Source organism: Diceros bicornis, chromosome 28 (assembly GCF_020826845.1).
Source record: "Diceros bicornis minor isolate mBicDic1 chromosome 28, mDicBic1.mat.cur, whole genome shotgun sequence".
In the NCBI taxonomy this organism is placed as follows: Eukaryota; Metazoa; Chordata; class Mammalia; order Perissodactyla; family Rhinocerotidae; genus Diceros; species Diceros bicornis.
Genome location: NC_080767.1, coordinates 43,962,185 through 43,980,973, shown reverse-complemented (window position 1 = coordinate 43,980,973; position 18,789 = coordinate 43,962,185). Strand labels below are relative to the sequence as shown.

Here is an 18,789-nt window from a genome sequence, read left to right as displayed (position 1 = left end):
AGGTGTGGGAACAGTTAGGGAGCTTTGGGCCTGATGCCCCCGCCATCCTGAGTGTGTGCTGGGACATGGGAGCCTGCCAGGTGGCCACCCTGCAGGTGTCTGCAGGGGCCTGTGCCCCTGCCCTGCTGAGGGCATAGGTGGTTGTGGGGCTGCCAGGCTCAGCTCTGCGGGCCTCTCTGGTGCTGGGCAGGGACTTCCTTGGGAGTGAGGGCCTTGCTGACTGTGGAGGACCCTGGGGATGTCCCACGCTGGCCTGGGTCCTTGTCCTCCAGGAGCACGTGTGTTCCCTCTGCTCCTTCCAAGGCAGGACTTTCACGCGTCAGTGAGAGCACATAGGGGGCAGGTGACCCACCCCCAGCTGGGGGCCTACCCCATGTTCAGCCCATGCTCCGGGCTTTTCCATCCCAGCTGCTGTCCACACAGAGGCAGGGAGGATGCTTTCTCTCCAACCCTCACCCCTAAGGAGTCAGCTGGCCCCGAGCCCAGGTGTTGGGGCAAGGCCAGCACTGCCTGCCTGGTCACGTGTCCTGCTCCTTGCAGGTCTAACTGGCCCCCATCCTCACTGAGGAGGGATGGGCCTCGGTCCCACCAGGGAGAATGGGGCCCTCTGCAGGGCCACTGCTCCCCAGGACCCTGACAGAGCATCTACCATGGTGGAGTGTGAAGGCCAACCCCGAGCATGCCAGGTGGGGGCAGCCCTCCTGGAGACATCTCCGTGGGTCTCCTTGCTCTCAGGGACCTTGGTGGGCCGAGGTGGGGCTCCTCCTTGCCGCTCACCTGCCCAGTGCTGGTCCTGGACTGGGCCTTGTCCCAGCCTCGCCTTCCACTTTCCCCACTGAACAGGCAGCGAGGACCAGGCTGGCCAGGCCTGCTGGGGTGTCCCCATAGGAACTCTAGGCCCTGCCGCTCAGGCCATAGCATTTGCTCCCCCGGAGAGCCCCACAGGATGCTTCTCCCCTGCAGGATGCTTCCCGCATGCCCTTGTTCTGTTCGCACTGGTGTTCTGCCCGTGCCTGCAGGTGGGGGATGTGAGCTCCTCCTCCTCTGCAGGAGCCTCACATGTGCCCTGCCCACTCAGGACATGACGTCTATGGTGAAGACCATGCTGGACCTGACCTATCCCATCACGTCCATGTTCTCGGGGGCCGGCTTCAACAGCAGCATCTACAGTGTCTTCAAGGACCGGCAGATCGAGGTGCCCCCCCCAAGCAGGGACGACCCTGGGGAGCTCCAGCCTGGCCTGTGTCTGGATGCTTGGCTCCTTCCTCATCCCCCAAACCCCCAGGCCTGCAGGGTAGGGGGCTGGTGGCCAGGCAGGATGGCCCCTCTGAGCTCTGCCTCTCCTCACAGGACCTGTGGATCCCCTATTTCACCATCACCACGGACATCACTGCCTCTGCCATGCGGGTCCACACAGATGGTGAGCGCCTCTTCCTGGGATGCAGGGCTGCCCTCGACACGGGCCCAGGCATGCACAGGGCATAGCCCCACTCAGGGCAGAGGGGCTCCGGGAGAGGGCTTTGAAGGACCAGTTTGAGGAGAGGGCAGGAGGAGAGCCTGGCTGCTCCGTGAGCCTGGGGAAGCCTCAGGATCACCCAGAGAGGCTCAAGGAGACTGAATACAGACATGACCCTGCCATGAGCACGAAGGATGGGGGGATGGGGACATAGCCTGGAGCCCAGAGACCCCAGAGGCCAGCAGGGCACAGAAAGAGGTGGAGACAATCATGTGAACTGAGGAGAGGACTAGAGTGAAGTGCACACTCAGGTCGTGGGTGCTAATGAAGGGCACACTCAGAACGTGAGTGTAGATGAAGGGCACGCTCAGAATGTGGGTACGGATGAAGGGCACACAGGACGTGGGTGCGGATGAAGGGCACGCTCAGGACGTGGGTGCATATGAAGGGCACGCTCAGGACGTGGGTGCGGATGGAGGGCACGCTCAGCACGTGGGTGCTGATGGGGGGCACGCTCAGGACGTGGGTGCGGATGGGGGGCACAGTCAGGACGTGGGTGCAGATGAAGGGCACACTGAGGTCACGGTGTGTGTGGTTAGAATAGGCAGTTGGTGGCACTACTGGGATGGGGACAGTGAGTCCCTGGGTGGGCAGCTGAGGGCCCTTTCTCAGGCAGTGTTTTGGGAGCTGCTGGTTGTGTCTGGTTAGAGGGTGAGCGGGGGGCGTGTTGGCAGAAGGCCGTGCCCATGCCAGTTTGGAGCCCAGCACATTGGAATGTGTTGAGACCCCAGAGCAAGCCTGGCCTCCCCTGGGCCTTCCATCCCTCCGGTGCTCCTTTCCTGGAGAGCCTCCCTCGGGGAGGATGGTGCCCAAGAGTGTGTCCATGTGCCCAGGCCTGGTGCCTTCACCGGAGGTCGGACGTGCAGGCTTCAGGACCCCACATAGGCGAGGCTCTGATCCGAGGGTCCAGGGCAGGCCCTCCGTGGGCGGCAAAAGGCTTCTCTCCTGCCCCTTGGCAGGGTCCGGCAACCTCTCCCCTTGACCACTCTCAACTCCCTCCCAGGCTCCCTGTGGAGGTATGTGCGTGCCAGCATGTCCCTGTCAGGCTACATGCCCCCCCTCTGTGACCCCAAGGACGGACACCTGCTAATGGACGGCGGCTACATCAACAACCTCCCAGGTACTGCGGTGGGCGGGGAAGGACTGCCCTGGCTCCTGCCTCAGCTGCCTCCACTCCCGGGAAGGCCAGTGGCACACGTTTTCCTCAGAGTGTGCCAAGGGGAAATGACAGGCTCGCCTGGAGCACACAGAACAGGCACACGCACAGATGCACGCCCGCGCACACGCTCGGGCACTGTGTGCTCCCAGCATATGGCTGTGTTTGTCAGCTCAGCAGTGCTCAGAACAAGGGCCAAGTAGAGGAGCTGGGAGCAATTACATCCCGTCTGCGCCCACTGTCGGAACTAACAGCCTGCAGGTGTCGGGTTTGCTGTCAGGGAGGCCCCTCCCTTGGGCGCACCTGTCACCTGTTGGACAGTTCTGTGCGCTCAGCTGCCCACCTCTACAGGCCCTGGTGTGACATGGAGACTCCCTGGGTCAGGGCCTCTTGGGCAGGCTCCGCCCCCAGCTCCACCCCTGTCGCTCCAGCTCCGCCCCTATTCCCCCAGGTCTGTCCCATCCCCCCAGCTCTGCTCCTACCTGGGGCTCTGGTTACCTGTCCCAGTTGGTGACCAGGGCCACGTCCTCCCCAGCGGATGTGGCCAGGTCGATGGGGGCAAAGGTGGTGATTGCCATTGATGTGGGCAGCCGGGACGAGGTGGACCTCACCAACTATGGCGACGCACTGTCTGGGTGGTGGCTGCTGTGGAAGCGCTGGAACCCCTTGGCCACGAAAGTCAAGGTAGGGCACACCCCTGTGCAGTGCCCAGGCAGGCGCCACTTCTCTGCGGCTTCTCCTTGCAGCCTCCCCACACCCTCGTGCCTGGGTCCCTGAGAGGGGTGCTGCGGTGCCTTCTGTGGGCAGGGCAGGGGGCACACCTTCCAGGCTCCGAATCCAGCGGGCTGCAGTTACTCATCATCCCTGTCCACGTGGGACCAGCTCTGGGGAAGGGGGACTGGCCTAAAGGCTCCACACCGCACCAGGACCCATTCTAGGACCTCTGCTGGGTGCCGGCCCGCCCCCAGGCCTGGCGGAGCTGTGTCTCACTTTGGGGGTGGGGGGAGGGAGGTGACCAGGGCACGAGACGCTGGTGGCTGTGCCCGCATGGGGTCTGTGGGCCACGTGGGGAGGGGAGAGCCTTGCTCAGGTGGCTGTGCTGGTGGCAGGTATTGAACATGGCAGAGATCCAGACGCGCCTGGCCTACGTGTGCTGCGTGCGGCAGCTGGAGATGGTGAAGAGCAGCGACTACTGTGAGTACCTGCGGCCCCCCATCGACAGCTACCGCACCCTGGACTTTGGCAAGTTCAACGAGATCTGCGTGAGTGTGGCTGGGGGCGTGTGAGGGTCCCTGCCTGGCCTCCCTGCCCTCCCTCCTACGAACGCAGGAAGCGGGGCCTCTGGCACCTGGTCACGGGGTCTCGGGTGTGTGTGTGCAGGAAGTGGGGTACCAGCATGGGCGGACAGTGTTTGACATCTGGGGTCGAAGTGGTGTGCTGGAGAAGATGCTACAGGATCGGCAGGGGACAAGCAAGATGAAGCCATGTGATGTGAGTGCCCGAGCTGATGCCCCCTGTCTTCCTTCCTCCCTCCTGTGACCTGTCTTCTGCCCACCCCGCCCATGGGACGTGCAGAGCTCCCTGCAGCCGGCAGCACCTCGGAGCACCCCCTCAACTGCTCAGGCCTGCCGGCGCCCCCCGGGGGGCCAGAAGAAGAGGACAGGGGCAGCAGCCCTGGGGAGCTGTCTCCTGGCCTCTGTCCTGGCATCCCCTCTCTTTGCCCCCCCCTCTGGCTCTCCACCCTAGTGGTGCTTATGGTGGGAGAGGATGGTGGTCTGGGTGGGGGTCTGCTCAGGACTCTGCCCATCTTTCATGCCCCCGCCCCCATTCCAGGGGCTCTGGCACCTCAGCAGGCTAGGGCCACAGAGGGTCACAGAGAGGGTGGGGCTGGGGGCCTGGCGGGGCAGTCAGGGCCTGCGGTCAGGGGAGCATGGGGTGTAGTGGCTTTGGCCAGATGTCTTCTCCGCCTTGGCCTTCCAGGTCCTCCCCTGCCCCAATGCCTCCTTTACGGACCTTGCTGAGATTGTGTCGCGAATCGAGCCCGCCAAGGCGGCTGCAGTGGATGGTGAGTTGGACTCCTGGGGCATGTGCCTGCACAGCTGAGGACAGTGGTGGCAGTATCCCCTCCTGACCCTTGACATGTTCAACAAGCCGCCCTGGCCACCAGGCTCACTGTAGCAGCCTCTGGACCTAGTTGGCTATGTGGCAGGACCCATGCCACCCTGGGTGTCTGTGGCCATGAGCTCCAGTGGTGCCTGGCATGGCTCCTGCCCTCAGGAGAGGACCAACACAGTCTCCCTCTGCCCAGATGAATCTGACTACCAGACCGAGTATGAGGAGGAGCTGCTGGAGGGCGCCCAGGACGCGTACGCCGACTTCCAGAGCTCCCTGGCCGACTCAGCCTCCGACTCGGTGAGCTGCCGGCCCTGCCCCTTGGCCAAGCCGGCTCTGAGGGCCCCAAGCAGGTGGGATGCTCCCTCCCTGCTGCCCTGCAGCCCAGGACCAGAGAACTCTAGCCCGGGGTCAGCCCTCTGGGCTTACCCCCACCTTACTGTGTGTTTACTTCCAGGAGGATGAGCTCTCACTTCGGCATCGGGACCCCAGTCTGGCATCTCCAAAACCGTCCCAGGACTCCTCATCCCCCTGGCTGTCTGACCAAGACGGGTAGAGGTCTCTGCTCTGATGCGCCCTGAAGCCAGCATCTTCTGTGGCCCTGTCCCAGAGACTGTGGCTCCTGCAGCTCCTGAGGGCTCTTCCCTGGCCTGCTAGGGAGACCGGGCTGGGGCCCAGGGCCCTGCCTGCCAGTGCATCCAGCTTCTCCCGTGCTGGGGCCCAAAGCTATATTGGCGTGTCTCAGGTCTCTGTGCACTGGCAGCTCCTGGTGGGGCGCTCGGTCCTGGCACCCCCTGCACACACGGCAGCCCTAGGAGGCCATGCCAGCCCCTGAGAGCCCCAGTGAGGCCACTGAGAGATGTTGGAGCCCCTGATGCTTCCAGTTAGCGTGTCAATAAAGGTAGATCTGACTGTGTGGGCTGTGTGGTCCGTGCGCCGGAGTCCTGTGGCAGAGAGCAACACCAAGATGTGCCCCACGGGAGCGGGGCTGTAGGGCCACATCCCTGAGGCCGGGGTGAGTGTGGCATTGCCTGCCCTCCCCCAGGTCGCTGTGTGGGGACCCCAGGACCCCAGGCACCCCTCTCCTGGGGCTTGAGACCCAGGGCAGCAACTCCAAGCCAGGCAGGCAGGGCACCCCGGGTCTGGGGTGGAGCTGGGGTTCCCCACACCAGGGATGAGCCCCTCCTGATCTCTCAGGAGGTGTTCCCACCAGTGCACACAAGATGCTCCCCTGAGACGTGGAACACCCACACTTTATTTCTGAGATCGTTAAATGGCACCTGGGGCGACCTTCTGTATAAGGGGTGGGAGGACTGCTGGCCTGTGACTTTGGGATCCACGATCCCTGCAGGTGTCAGGGCTGGGACGTGGATCTTCGAGGGCCTGGGAGACCCCTGACTGGAGGCCAGGCACCTTGTGGTCAGGTGACCGCCCGCGTCAGTTTCCCCGCTGGAGAAAAGTGGCATGAGAGAGCAGAACCAGGTGCCCCGCCCCTGCCCCTGCCGTCACTGTGGGCGGAGCCCCTTGGGCCCGTGAAGTCATGGTGGGCGGAGCCGGCGCCCCCGACGTGACGTCATGGTGGGCCGTCCCTCCGAGGCCCGCCCATGCTCCTGACATCATGGTTGGCAGAGCTTCCTGGGCCCGCTACGTCACGGTGGGCGGGGCGTCTCCCAGACCAGACGTTGCGGTGGGCGGTCTCGCCTAGCCGCGCCCCTGCACTGACGTCACGGAAGGGGGGGGCGAACCTGCAAGCCCCGCCCCCAGACCGGGCTGCTCGGACGGCCCCTTTAGCCCCGCCCCAGCCCTGACGTCACAGTGGGCGGCCCCTCCACGCCACGCCCTGGCCCTGACGTCGCGGTGGGCGGAGCGTCGCCCCCGGTGCTGGCCGAGCTCTCCGTGTGCGGCGGGACGCGGAGCGCCCGGCGAGGCCATGCGGGTCCAGGGCCCGAGCCCGAGCCCGAGCCCGAGCCCGAGCCCGAGTCCCAGCCCCGACGCGGCGCGGCTCCCCCGGCGGAGGCGGCGGGCGCGGGGCGCGCTCTGAGGCCGGGGGATGCGCCGCCGCCCCGACCATGGGCGCCGCCGCCTCCCGGAGGAGGGCGCTGAGGAGCGAGGCCATGTCCTCAGTGGCGGCCAAAGTGCGGTGAGTGCGGCCACCGGGCTCAGCGCCCCCGCCCCGTCGGCGTGTCCCGCGCGCCCCTCCCCCGTGACGGGTGCCCGCGCGTCGCCTCCCCCGCGCCCCGCCTGTGTGCGCCCTCCCGAGACTGCGGGGGGCGCGTCGCGCGACCTCACGACTCGACACCGCGTGGCGGAGTCTGGACAGAGAGCAGGCCGGGGCCGGGCCTGCAGGTCCGGCCGAGGTGCCCCGGGACCTAAGGGTCCCAGAACTGCGACCTGCCCGCCCTGGGCTTTCCGGGTGGGAGGGGTGCCTTGGTGGTGACCCCCGATCCCTCTCTTGCTGATGCCGAGGGTGCGGTTGTGGGTGGGCTCCTGCGGTGGGACAGGCGAGTGGCCTGTGTGCCCTGACGGCGCACCCCGCTGTCCACCTGCAGAGCAGCCCGAGCGTTTGGCGAGTACCTGTCCCAGAGTCATCCTGAGAACCGGAACGGTGCAGGTAGGCACGCGAGGCGGTGCCAGGGCGGGGTCCGTCCACAGCCCCCCAACCTAGGGGATGCTGCCCCTGCCCCAGGCCAGGCCATGGGGACTGCAGGATGCAAGCAGCGACAGCTGCCCTGCTGAGCTGGCTTCCTCACGCCCCCTGCCCTCCCTGGCCCACAGCCCCAAGAGGAGCTCCGAGTCACTCATCACCATGGCACCTACCCAGCCTGGGCCGTTGGCATGGCAACAGGCCTCTTGGCACCCCCAGGGCTGGCACTACTGTCTCTGGGGGCCAGCTGGTGGGGGGGAGGGGAGAAGTTGGCACTGGGCACACGGGTGCGGTGACAGGCTGGGAGGTGGCCTGCTTGTTCCTGCCCCCCCAGATCACCCATAGGTAGCACAGCCTGTCGCCCCCGCCATGCACGCACACACACACAAACAAATACACACGAGGGGTCTGGGGCCCAGATAGGAGGGAAGTGGGAACCTCTAGAAGGAACGCACAGCTCGGAACCACATTTCTGAAGACAGAAGGGACTAGGGTTTGGTTAGTAGGGCTGGGGAGCACCCCAGCCCCCCACATGCAGGCTAGGCACCTGCCGGGTGTTCCCTGCCCTCAGAGCACCGGGAGACTGGGAGAGCAGGGCGGGCTGCGAGTTCACCTGGCGCCTCACCCCCAGACCACTTGCTGGCTGACGCCTACTCTGGCCACGACGGGTCCCCCGAGATGCAGCCAGCCCCCCAGAACAAGCGCCGCCTCTCCCTGGTCTCCAACGGCCGCTATGAGGGCAGCCTCTCGGAGGAGGCGGTCAGCAGGAAGCCGGCCGGTGAGGGCCCCCAGCCCCGTGTGTACACCATCTCCGGGGAGCCAGCCCTGCTGCCCAGTCCGGAGGCCGAGGCGATAGAGCTGGCCGTAGTGAAGGGGCGGCGGCAGCGGGAGCGGCACCCCCACCACCACAGCCAGCCCCTGCGTGCCAGCCCGGGCGGCAGCCGGGAGGACGTCAGCAGGCCCTGCCAGAGCTGGGCGGGCAGCCGCCAGGGTTCCAAAGAATGTCCCGGATGCGCCCAGCTGGCCCCTGGCCCCAGCCCCTCCCCTCGGGCCTTTGGGCTGGACCAGCCACCCCTGCCTGAGGCCACCAGCCACCGCAAGAAGCTGGAGAGGATGTACAGCGTCGACCGTGTGTCTGGTGAGGGGGCTCGTCCTGGGCACGGGCAGGCTCGGGCACGGTGCTGGTGCTGGGGTCTACCAGCAGCAACCGCTGTGAGGCTTGGACAGGTGGAAGGTGCCCAGGTCATGGCGTGCAGGTTGAGTCCTGCTGCCACATCTCATGCCCCATGTCAGGCCTTATGGTTGGCTTTGGCCCTGCTAGTACTGCGTCAATCAAGGAGTGCTTCCTGGAGGAGGGGGCTTGGGAGGATCCTGAGGGTTGAGCAGGCAGAAAACATGGCTTAACTGGAAGATCAGGCTGCCTTTGGGGAGTCCTGGGGAACAGTCCTTGCCCTGGGGCCCACCAAGTGGGGATCCCACTCACCTCAGGAGCCACATAGCTGTCTGGGGCCTGGCCAGCCACTGGGCTCCTCCCCAGGATTGGGGAGCTGCGCAGGTGTCTGGGGAGGCCTGGAGACTGGCTGTGTCTGGAAGAGGCCTCCCTGGGACCCCATGCCTCCTGGCTCTGGGGTCACCTCCTAAAGAGCAGAATTCTAACTAGCTGAGCTGCCATGTCCTCCTAGGATACTTCCTGAGCCTCCAAGTCAGCAGCCATCTGGGCGTCAGGGCACAGGCCTGGGATGTGGGCCGTTCACCTCCGTGACCTCATGCTCCTCTGATGGACTCCCCTGATGGCAGGGGGCTGGGGCCAGGGTCAGGGTGACAGAGAGCAAACTCGAGCTCTCGAGTTTGGGAAGGGGCAGCCCTCAGCAAAGTGGTCTCCACACTCGGTGAGGGTCTCCACCTTAGCCTGGTGGAAGGGTCTGGGGCAAGGGAGGTCTGGCCGAGCGGACACCAGAGCGTCAGGCCTGCAGAGAAGGCCTCAAAGCCCCCAGGAGAGGCTACAGCCATTGTCTCTACCCTGCCCCTCCTGCCCAGAGGGAGACAGTGAGTCCTCTCCCCCGGCACCCTGGAGACAGGCTGTGCTTTCAGAGAAATACTGCTCAGCTGTGGGCAGCCAAACGGGGCACGGAGCAGACGATCCAAGTGTTAGGAAGCCGCGAACTCACTCGGCTTGAACAGCTGGCAGGCACATGCTGCGTCTGGCCCTGCACTGGCCTCCTCCCAGCTGGGAGAGGGCTGGGGGACCCTGGTGCCTTTCCTCTGAGGGCTGTGGCAGAAGCACCCCCTTCCCCGACAGGTGGGTGGAAAGGCTTCAGGAGCCCCCAGGCCACCCTTGTCACTGCTTCTATTGTTTCTTCCAGATGACGTCCCCGTCCGCACCTGGTTCCCCAAGGAAAACCTCTTCAGTTTCCAGACAGCCACCACAACTATGCAAGCGTGAGTCGCATGCCTGACGTGTGGCCACTGTGCGGGCCTGGGCCGGGGGGCCTCTTGCTGGTGCTCAGGAACTCCTCCCGGACCCTCTCCTGCCCTCTGGGCCCACCTGGGTGGCTGCTCCTGAGCAGCCCCACGTACCCATGTCCGCCAGGTCTGCAGAAAGTGATGTCATTCTGAAGGGAGGCAGGTCTGGCTGCTCTCCCCGCTCCCACGGCCATCCCCCACCCCCACCAACCCTCCCTTCCCCACTGCCCTGCCCCCCCAGCCCTCCAGTCCCTCACAGTCCTCCAGGCTGTCCATCCTGTCCTCTGGGGACCTGGCCCGAGGCTGCAGCTGATGCAGGTGCCAATGGGGATGGTTCTGGGTCACTGCCCCATCTCAGCCCATGACCCCGCTCTGCCCCCATGTATGCCCCAAACAGCAGCCTCCTTGTGCTTCCTGTGCCCCTCAGGTCAGCTTAGGGGTCTCTGGGGGGTCTGCTCTTCTCTACCTTCCACACACATCTGGGTTTTCTCTCATAAGATTCCTTCCACAGAGCCACCCTTTGCTGCAATGTCCCCCACACCGAAGAAGCTCCCTCTCTACATGCTACCCTGGGGAGCTCACTGCCGCCCTTGGGCTAGCTGGGGCTGCCATCTGCGCTGCTGGCTCTAGGGCCGGCAGGGCACAGTCAGACCTCTGTGCCGGCCTGACCAGGTCACGGCACCTGGAGGCATGGGCTGCGGTGACCTCAGCGTCCACTGCCCTTTCAGAGGCTGGCCCACAGTGAAGCCAGTGCCTTGCTGGTGCTTGGGGTGCCTGTGAGGGACTCTCCGAGTTAGTGACAAGGGAACCAACCGCAGGGGGTTTGAGGGCTGAGGGATCATGGCTCATTGTATCTTTTTTCTCACGCTGCCCCTCCCGCCGCGACTCCAGCATCTCGTAAGTACTCTGTGGGACCTCGAGCCTGAGGGCATGGTGCTTGTCCCTGGGGGGCCCTCCTGCCCCCAAATAGGTTTGGGCAGGCCAGGGACCTGGGCCTTGACTGTGAGGGAGTGCTGTGTCCCAGTGAGCACCAAGGCCACAGCGGGGCCTGCTGGGAGCTGGGCTGAGGACAGGGCAAGGCAAGCCAAGACCCTCTGCCTGGCCTGGGGCCCTGGATGCCCCACAGGGCCCTGTGCTCGTGCCTCTGTCCCCACGTCTTTGTCCGTTCTGCCTGCGGCCAAGGGCAGTGCTGACTTGCAGCGGTTTCCCAGGGTGTTCAGGGGCTACGCGGAGAGGAAGCGCCGGAAACGGGAGAATGATTCCGCGTCTGTAATCCAGAGGTAGGGCCTGCCAGCCACTCGCCACCAGGGTCCGTCTCTTGTCTGTGCTGGTCTGGCCTGGGCCCACCCGGGCCTGGCAGACCTGATGGGGGAAGGGCGGTGGCGACCACTGGCCTGGCCCTGCTCTGGGGACGCGGCAGGCAGGAGAGGTCATGTGGCCTGAATCCCCCAGGCCTATGCTTTGGGGGCACATTGACAGTTCAGCTGCAGCCAGCTGGCCCATGGTGTCTCTCTCTGGCCCTTGAAGCCAAGAGGTGTGGGGTCAGCGGCAAGGCTTACCCTTCCCAGTCTCCGCCTCAGAGATGTGTCCAGGGAGCTTGTCTGTCCATCTTGGACACTGGGCCTTGGCAAGGCACAAAGTTGGGGGCAAAGAAGACCTGCCTCTGAGGTGGCTCAGGGACACGGGGGGGGGGGACCCCGCTCTGCAGACCCCAGCCTACCTGGGGGTGGTGCAGACAATGGCGCTTCCCTGATGGCTGAGTGTAGGAAGCAGGAGCCCTTGACCACTGGGGAGGGAGGCTGGCAGGGTTCAGACTGTGCCTGGGCCCAAGGAGGGAATGGAGGGGTGGGCAGTGGAGGTGGGCTGGCTGAGTGCAGGAGGTCGCTGACAGAGGTTTTGGGATGGGGAGGTGGGGCGGCAAGAGAAGGCTTGACCATCGTGCCTTTGTCCTGGCAGCACAGCTCTGGTCCTTCCAGAGCCCTGGAAGGGTCTCTGTAGGAGAGGGACTGGATGGGGTTTGCCTCTGGGTGGGCGACGGGCCAGTGGGAGAGCGTAGAGCGCAAGGACGGCATCTCTCACCGAAAAGGACGAAGGCAGAGCCTCAGGCGCCGTCAGGGGCCGTGGCGGGCGGGGAGCGTGGGGACGCGGGGCGCCGCCCACCCCGTCTCGGGCCCTCACCAGCCCCCCGTGCTTCTTCCCCCAGGAACTTTCGCAAACACCTGCGCATGGTCGGCAGCCGGCGGGTGAAGGCCCAGAGTAAGAGCCGGGCGCGCTGCGGGGACGCGGGGTCGGGGGCGGGGGCAGCGCTGCTCTTGGCCGCCAGGGCTTCGCGTGCTGCTTGCTGCGCCGGAACCCCCCCCCGCCCCGCGACCCCAGGCCCACCCCCGAGCCCCGCCCCCAGGCCGAGCCCCGCCCCACCATCCAGGCTCCACCCCATTGGCCCCGCCCCGGGCCACTGACTCCGCCCTTTAGCCTGGTCTTGACAGCACAGACCTCCACCACCAGCCTCACCGCAGCATCCAGGATTCGCTCCTAACCGCGCACCCCCACTCCCAGAGCCGGAACTCCCTGCCTCTACTCTTCCCGCGGAGCCAACCTCACCGTTAGTCCACGTCTACCTCATGTCACTCAGGCTCTGCGCCTCCCGGGCCCCGCCTCCACGGATGCCCGCCCCGGTCCACTCCAGGCCCCGCCCCGCCTCCACTGAGGCCCCGCCTCTACTGAGGCCCCGCCTCTGCCCACTCCAGGCCCCGCGTCCACCGAAGCCTTAACCCCGCCTGCTCCAGGCCCCGCCTCCACTGAGGCCCCGCTCCCCGCCCACTCCAGGCCCCGCCTCCACTGAGGCCCCGCCTCCACCGAAGCCTTAACCCCGCCCGCTCCAGGCCCCGCCTCCACCGAGGGCCCCGCCCCGCCAGGCCCCGCCCCCGGCCCGCTCGCTGACTGGTTTCGCTCTCACTGCAGCGTTCGCCGAGCGGCGCGAGCGGAGCTTCAGCCGGTCCTGGAGCGACCCCACCCCCATGAAAGCCGACACTTCCCACGACTCCCGAGACAGTAGGTGCCCGGGGCAGGCCGGCCCACCTCCCCTGAGGCTCCCCCAGGCCCCGTGCTCCACAGGGGGGTCACTGCCCTAGCAGTTAGGCTTCTGCGCCTCTACTCTGTCAGCTTCAGTTTACCCGTCTGTGAGATGGGGCGCTCCAGCACCTCCAACCTCGGGCAGAATTAATTAAGGGCGCAGCGGTGCTGGGCAGGGCTGCCTGTAGGGCTCTGTTCTGCTGGACCTGTGTGCTGCCCCGACTCCGGAAGGCCCAAGTGGCAGGTGCTGTGGTGCTCAGTCCTCCTTGGTCCAGGGCACGGGCATGCCGGGCTGGGGCTGCCACTTGGGCGCTGGCTCCCATCTGCCTTGCACCCGGGTCCACTGGCCTCTCCAGTCTGACAGCTTCTGGCCGGTGGCAGTGGCCATTCTTGCTGGGCTGGTGGTGATCTTGGCTTGGCTTTGTGGCCCACCCCGGGTCTTTGGTTGGCCTGGGGGACTCTACAGGGCGTGGGTTGCCAGGTCTGTCTACCGCCCATCTCTGGGGGTCACAGCCCGACAGGAGGTGCTGCCGATGGTCTGAGCAGGTGGCCTATCCTGCTCCTCAGGTAGTGACCTGCAGGGCTCTCATTGCACCCTGGACGAAGCCTTCGAGGACCTGGATTGGGAGACTGAGAAGGGCCTGGAGGCTGTGGCTTGTAACACTGAAGGCTTTCTACCGCCTAAGGTCATGGTGAGAGCCACCCCAGGGCTTCTCCAGCCAGGCCTGGGCTGCTGTGGGGGTCCCTTTTCCTCTGGGAGCCTGACTGGCTCCGCCTAGCATCAGAACAGCCACCGCAGGCTGCCTAGCAAGGAGAAGGCCTCAGGGGCTGCACCAAGGCTTGCCTAGCAGAGGGGGTCTCATGGGGCCCCACGTGGGCTGCTCAGTAGGGGGGGGGTCTGGTGGAGCTCCACGGTGGGCTGCCCAGCAATGGGGGTGACCTCACGGGACTTCTGCTCCCCTCGGCTCTGAGGCACTGGGGCCCTGATCAGCTCCCGTGTGTCCCCAGCTCATCTCCTCCAAGGTGCCCAAAGCTGAGTACATCCCCACCATCATCCGCAGAGACGACCCCTCCATCATCCCCATCCTCTACGTGAGTGTATACCCTGCCTCTCTCCCTTGGGGACGGGGGATGCTACCTGAGAGGGACTCTGACGTGGGTGTGGTCTGTGTCTGTCCAGGACCACGAGCACGCGACCTTTGAGGACATCCTGGGTATGTGCCCTCCAGTCCCACTGTCTTCTAGTCCCAGGTTGGGGGTGCATGCAGGACGTGGCGGGTGCTGGGGGCAGCACTCACTCACCTTCTTCTCCAGAGGAGATAGAGAAGAAGCTGAACATTTACCACAAGGGAGCCAAGATCTGGAAGATGCTGATCTTCTGCCAGGTGGGGCTCAGTCCCTTTCGGCCCAGGAGTTGGGTGGTCAAGGATGCCGCCTCCGTGGGTGTGCATGCGTGTGCATGTGCACGCACCCAGATATGGGGTGGGGGGGAGCAGCGCAGAGACACCTCGTGTCCGAGGGCCTGCCGGCCAACCATTGTCTGTTACAGGGTGGTCCAGGACACCTGTACCTGCTCAAGAACAAGGTGGCCACTTTTGCAAAAGTGGAGAAGGAAGAGGACATGATTCAGTAAGTGGACAGGGCTGCCGTTGGGGGCTGGGGGGGCTGGAGGCAGTGACCACTGGTACACCTTGCCCCCACAGCCACTTGCCATGATATTCCTGTTTCTGGAGTTGAGCCTTGGGCCCTGGTCCCACCTGCATCACACCTGGGGAACTCGGGCCCTGGCCCACCCCTCCTCACACCTGGGGACCTTGGGCCTGGCCCACCCCTCCTCACACCTGGGGAACTCGGGCCCTGGCCCACCCCTCCTCACACCTGAAGGCCTGGCCTGCCGCTCCTCACACTTGGGGAACTCGGGCCCTGGCCTACCCCTTCTCACACCTGGAGGCCTGGCCCGCCCCTCCTCATACCTGGGGGCTGGCCCACTTCTCTTCACACCTGGAGACCTGGGCTGGAGACCACGTATGACCCGCTTCTCTCCCACTAGCTTCTGGAAGCGGTTGAGCCGCTTAATGAGCAAAGTCAACCCAGAGCCGAATGTCATCCACGTCATGGGCTGCTACATTCTGGGGAACCCCAATGGGGAGAAGGTACAGGGACCCCAAAACCCACCCCAGGTTTTTGGAGACCCCAGACCCGTGAAAAAGCTTGACAGAAGTCTCCATTTCTCTTTAGGTTGCTTTTCCTTTTTCCTTTAATCCTTCCAGAGAAACGCCCTATACCCGAGCCCAGTTTGTTGTGGGGTTCCCTGCCTCTCCCCCACCACTCCTCTCTCCTCCTGCCCTGAACTCATAGCCCCACCCTTCCTTGCAGCTGTTCCAGAACCTCAGGAGCCTCATGACCCCTTACAGGGTCACTTTTGAGTCCCCGCTGGAGTTGTCGGCCCAAGGTGAGCTGGCGGGGCTGGTTCCCAGCCTGCGCAGTGGGGTCCGAGAGGCGGCGGCCTGAGCCCCCGGCCTTGTCCCTTCTTGCCCCAGGGAAGCAGATGATTGAGACCTACTTTGACTTCCGGCTGTACCGCCTGTGGAAAAGCCGCCAGCACTCGAAGCTGCTGGACTTCGAGGACGTTCTGTGAGGGGCAAGGCCACCACCCGGCCGCTTCCTCGGGCTGGCAGCTGGAGCTTGGCCGCTGCGTCCGCACCAGACCGTGTGGGTCGTGGTCTTCACACCCTTCAGGGCCCCTCAGACGTCACTCAGGTTTCCTCGGGGTCGGGTCCTCACTGCACCACAGGCCACAGAGGCCACAGCCGCCGGCTCAGGGGGAGCTTCTGCCACCCGGCTGGCGGGCCTCAGCAGCCAGGCGCTGACTGGGCCTAGGCCTCGCCTGGAGGCTGCGGCCTTGGGGCGGCTCCTCTGCGGAGTTCATAGAAATAAGTGCAATTTTCTACAGCGGTGAAACAATTCAAAGGGAGGCAGTGTTACTGGTTAACTAGTTAAGTGCTGCGTTACTAGTTACAGCGTAGATGACCAGCCCAGCGCGCATTCAGGATCCTCTCTGCTCCCAGCCCCAGCCCCCATCCCTGCGTATCTGATCACCAGCACCGGGAGGCCCGCCTGTGGGGCTGGCGTCACCCGGCTGCCCGGCCTGGCCCTGTCCCGGCCGAGTCCCCGATCTTCCGTGCTTGCGCTCCTCTTGCCACCCCGCTCATCTGACCTCAGCCGCACCGCCTGGCAGGGGTGTGCGCAGCAGGGGAGGGCGCACCTTCCCTTCTCAGAGGAGGCGCTGGGTTGAGCCGGGCCTGCCTGCTCCCCGTCCTCCCACGCCCACCCGGTTCTCTGCTGCTGCTGTCCAGTTCAGCTTTTGTTGGCTGCGGGCTAGAGGCCTCCCCTAGTGCAGAGGCCTGGGGGCTTGGCGGGGGCCTGCCGGGGCTGGGCCCCGGTGGGCGAGAACCCCACCACATGCTGCATTGGGGCCTGGACCCCACATCCCAGGCCCGAGAGCTGAGCAGCTGGTGGACTGTGGGCCCGCAGCCTTGCCTGTGCCCAGTGGGGTGGGCTCTCTTGTATATAGCTGGGGCTCGGGGGCAGGCCCCCCTTTGCAGAGCCTGGGTCTGAGGACACCTGATTGTGCTCTCGGCCGAGGGTAGGGTGGAGGCGTGTGCCAGGCTCTGAACAATGTACGATATCCCTTAGAGTGACCATTAAATCTGACCCTCTGCTGCTGCTGGCGCATGGGTCTCCTCTCTCAGCACCGTCTGTTACCTCTCTGGGCCCAGGAGCTTCTGGGCCTGCTGGTCTGAGGCTGCTGCTGTGGTGGCCACCTGCACAGCCCAGCCTAGACTGAGGGGGCCGGGGCTCTCCTGCCCCAGGACACACTCCGTGAGGCTTGGGGATGGGGCTGTCAGAACAGGTCCAGGAAGGTGGATGGAGAAGAGCAGGTCCTTAAGACGGCTGCGGGGCTGGGAGGTCCTGGAAAGGGGCTGGGAGGTATGGGGGTGAGAGCAGAGACACACCTACCCCTTGCTGCCTCTGCCCCAACCGCCAGGCACCTAGCAGAGGGCCACCCAGCCCCTCAGACCATTCTGTGCAGGTGGTAAGCATGTGGTCACAGTGGGAGGCCAGGAAGTGACCACAGAACCAGCTGGCTACCCTTAGCCTCAGTCATCTCCAGGTGTGCCCAGTGCTGCGCCCCTCGGTGGCCAAGCTGCCACTGGGCACAGCCAGGTGTGGCTACCCTGGTGGCTCCCGGTCCAGTGGCCTGGGGACAGAGCAGCAGGTGCCAGTTGGGCACATCCAGGACCACCAAGACTGGGGATGGTGGGAGGCGTGGCTGAAGACACATGGTACCAGGGACCTGGAGGCAAGCAGTCCTTCGTGGGGTGGACATGCCAGCACCCTGGGAGCACATGACCCTGCAACCTCCAGCTGCTTCTAGGGTATCCCAGACGGGGTTGGGGGCGGGGCACAGAGACAGTGTTGCCAACGTGAATAGATAACGCTTGTAGGGGTTCTGATTAGATAGCAAGTGCCTGTCCACATCCTTTCAATTATGAAGTCACTCACCACAGAGTCACACGTGACTCATGCGTCCTCTGTGCTCTTCTGAGACATGATGTGTCTCCTTGCCCTTCAGGCCTAGAGCCCACACGAGGCTGCCGGGAAAGTTTCTGTCTGTAGACGAGCCCTGCAGGCCACACGAGCACTCTCCAGCGTGGCCCGCGTACTCGCCACCGTGTGCTGGGACGGCTTGTGCACGGTCGCCCGAGTCCTGACCTCAGGACCAGCTGGAAGCCCTGTCACGTGCTCCTGCCCCTTGCTGGCCTCTCATGGGGACCTGCAGTCGTGGGTCTGGGCTGCTGCAGCAACTACGTCCGCCCCACACAGTCCTGAGGGGCGGCTGTGGTGGGTCTGGGCTGCTGCAGCAACTGCGTCCGCCCCACACAGTCCTGAGGGGCGGCTGTGGTGGGTCAGGGCTGGGAGGGTCAGCGGCTTATGGTCTTGCCTCTGGTTTACAAGTTTCTGTTCCTCTCACCTGAGGAGAAGCGTGATGGAGGAAGAGACGTCAAACCCAGGAGTCACCCAGGAGCAAGCCCAGTACAAACATGGAAGGCGGTGGCGGACGAGGAGGTGGGCTGGGCGGGGCAGTGGGGCAGGGCCACCGCAGGCCACTGCAGGTCACCACACATCCACCTGCCCACCTGCCCCAATTGAGATGCAGAAGCAGAGGCGGCCACAAAGATAGTTGGGGAAGAAATGTTTGCAACACATGTGAGGGAGAAAGGATTAAGATCCTTAAGACAGAGAGAGCTGTTATGTATTGATAAGCAAGAGACAAAAGCTGATGGGGAAAGTAAACAAAGACCTGAGGAGACACTCAGAGGAGATCAAGTGGCCACCGGGTGATGGGGTCTTGGCCCCATTAGGAGTCCAATGGGAACCAACGCAAGGTGTAAGGTGTTACTTCTTGCCTGTTGGTTTGGCAAAAATTGTAAAGGGTATTGGTGCCCCATGCTGGTGAGTATGTGGCAGAAAGGTAATGTGAACTGCTGTGGCCTTTTTGAAAAATAATCTGGCAATGGCTTTTAAAATGTAGTTGATAAACTGGCATGCCCGTTGAGCCAGCACTGCCCTCTGCAAGGATGGCCACTGTCCAACTGCTCGTGCCATTAGTTGGGGCAAGTCGAGATCATGTGGATGAGCATGAGTAGATGGTTCAGAAGGCTGATTGTTAAGGGAGAAGTATGGTCAGGCCTGCAAGAGTCCCAAACACCTTCTGTTAAATCGGAAGTGACTAGGTCAAGCTAACATTGGCGGGGTGAGTCC

General features: G+C 64.5%; 2 protein-coding genes across 11 annotated transcripts in view; both read left to right on the top strand.

The window, feature by feature from the left end:
- PNPLA7 (patatin like phospholipase domain containing 7) overlaps positions 1-5,700 on the top strand; it is an 82,321-nt gene extending 76,621 nt beyond the window's left edge. For all 8 annotated transcript variants that reach the window (XM_058524631.1, XM_058524633.1, XM_058524632.1 and 5 more), the window contains 9 exons: positions 1,079-1,195; positions 1,351-1,420; positions 2,520-2,636; positions 3,208-3,356; positions 3,782-3,934; positions 4,053-4,163; positions 4,653-4,737; positions 4,981-5,084; positions 5,242-5,700. In XM_058524631.1, the coding sequence (XP_058380614.1) occupies positions 1,079-1,195; positions 1,351-1,420; positions 2,520-2,636; positions 3,208-3,356; positions 3,782-3,934; positions 4,053-4,163; positions 4,653-4,737; positions 4,981-5,084; positions 5,242-5,340 (1,005 nt within the window). In that variant the 3' untranslated portion in view covers positions 5,341-5,700. The remainder of the gene's footprint in view (positions 1-1,078; positions 1,196-1,350; positions 1,421-2,519; positions 2,637-3,207; positions 3,357-3,781; positions 3,935-4,052; positions 4,164-4,652; positions 4,738-4,980; positions 5,085-5,241) is intronic.
- A 1,000-nt stretch (positions 5,701-6,700) lies between these two features.
- NSMF (NMDA receptor synaptonuclear signaling and neuronal migration factor) lies at positions 6,701-16,714 on the top strand. 3 transcript variants are annotated; one of them, XM_058524625.1, is made up of 15 exons: positions 6,702-6,924; positions 7,334-7,395; positions 8,060-8,566; positions 9,792-9,867; positions 11,103-11,171; positions 12,095-12,147; positions 12,853-12,946; positions 13,535-13,655; positions 13,972-14,055; positions 14,144-14,177; positions 14,278-14,348; positions 14,513-14,592; positions 15,014-15,116; positions 15,340-15,415; positions 15,504-16,714. In XM_058524625.1, exons 1-15 carry the CDS (start codon positions 6,854-6,856, stop codon positions 15,599-15,601), a joined length of 1,599 nt encoding a protein of 532 aa, XP_058380608.1. In that variant the 5' UTR covers positions 6,702-6,853; the 3' UTR covers positions 15,602-16,714. The 3 variants fall into 3 exon arrangements, with proteins under 3 accessions (XP_058380609.1, XP_058380608.1, XP_058380610.1); XM_058524626.1 differs by lacking the exon at positions 11,103-11,171 and having other exon boundaries at positions 6,701-6,924; XM_058524627.1 differs by lacking the exon at positions 8,060-8,566 and having other exon boundaries at positions 6,706-6,924.
- Positions 16,715-18,789: the final 2,075 nt, after the last annotated feature.

What these genes read in the sequence shown, in the direction of transcription:
- NSMF (XM_058524625.1), top strand. Translation starts at nt 6,854, where the DNA reads ATGGGCGCCGCCGCCTCCCGGAGGAGGGCGCTGAGGAGCGAGGCCATG. An exon ending in TTCTACCGCCTAAGGTCATG is followed by an intron (nt 13,656 to 13,971) that starts GTGAGAGCCACC and finishes GTGTGTCCCCAG; the next exon opens with CTCATCTCCTCCAAGGTGCC. An exon ending in CCATCATCCCCATCCTCTAC is followed by an intron (nt 14,056 to 14,143) that starts GTGAGTGTATAC and finishes GTGTCTGTCCAG; the next exon opens with GACCACGAGCACGCGACCTT.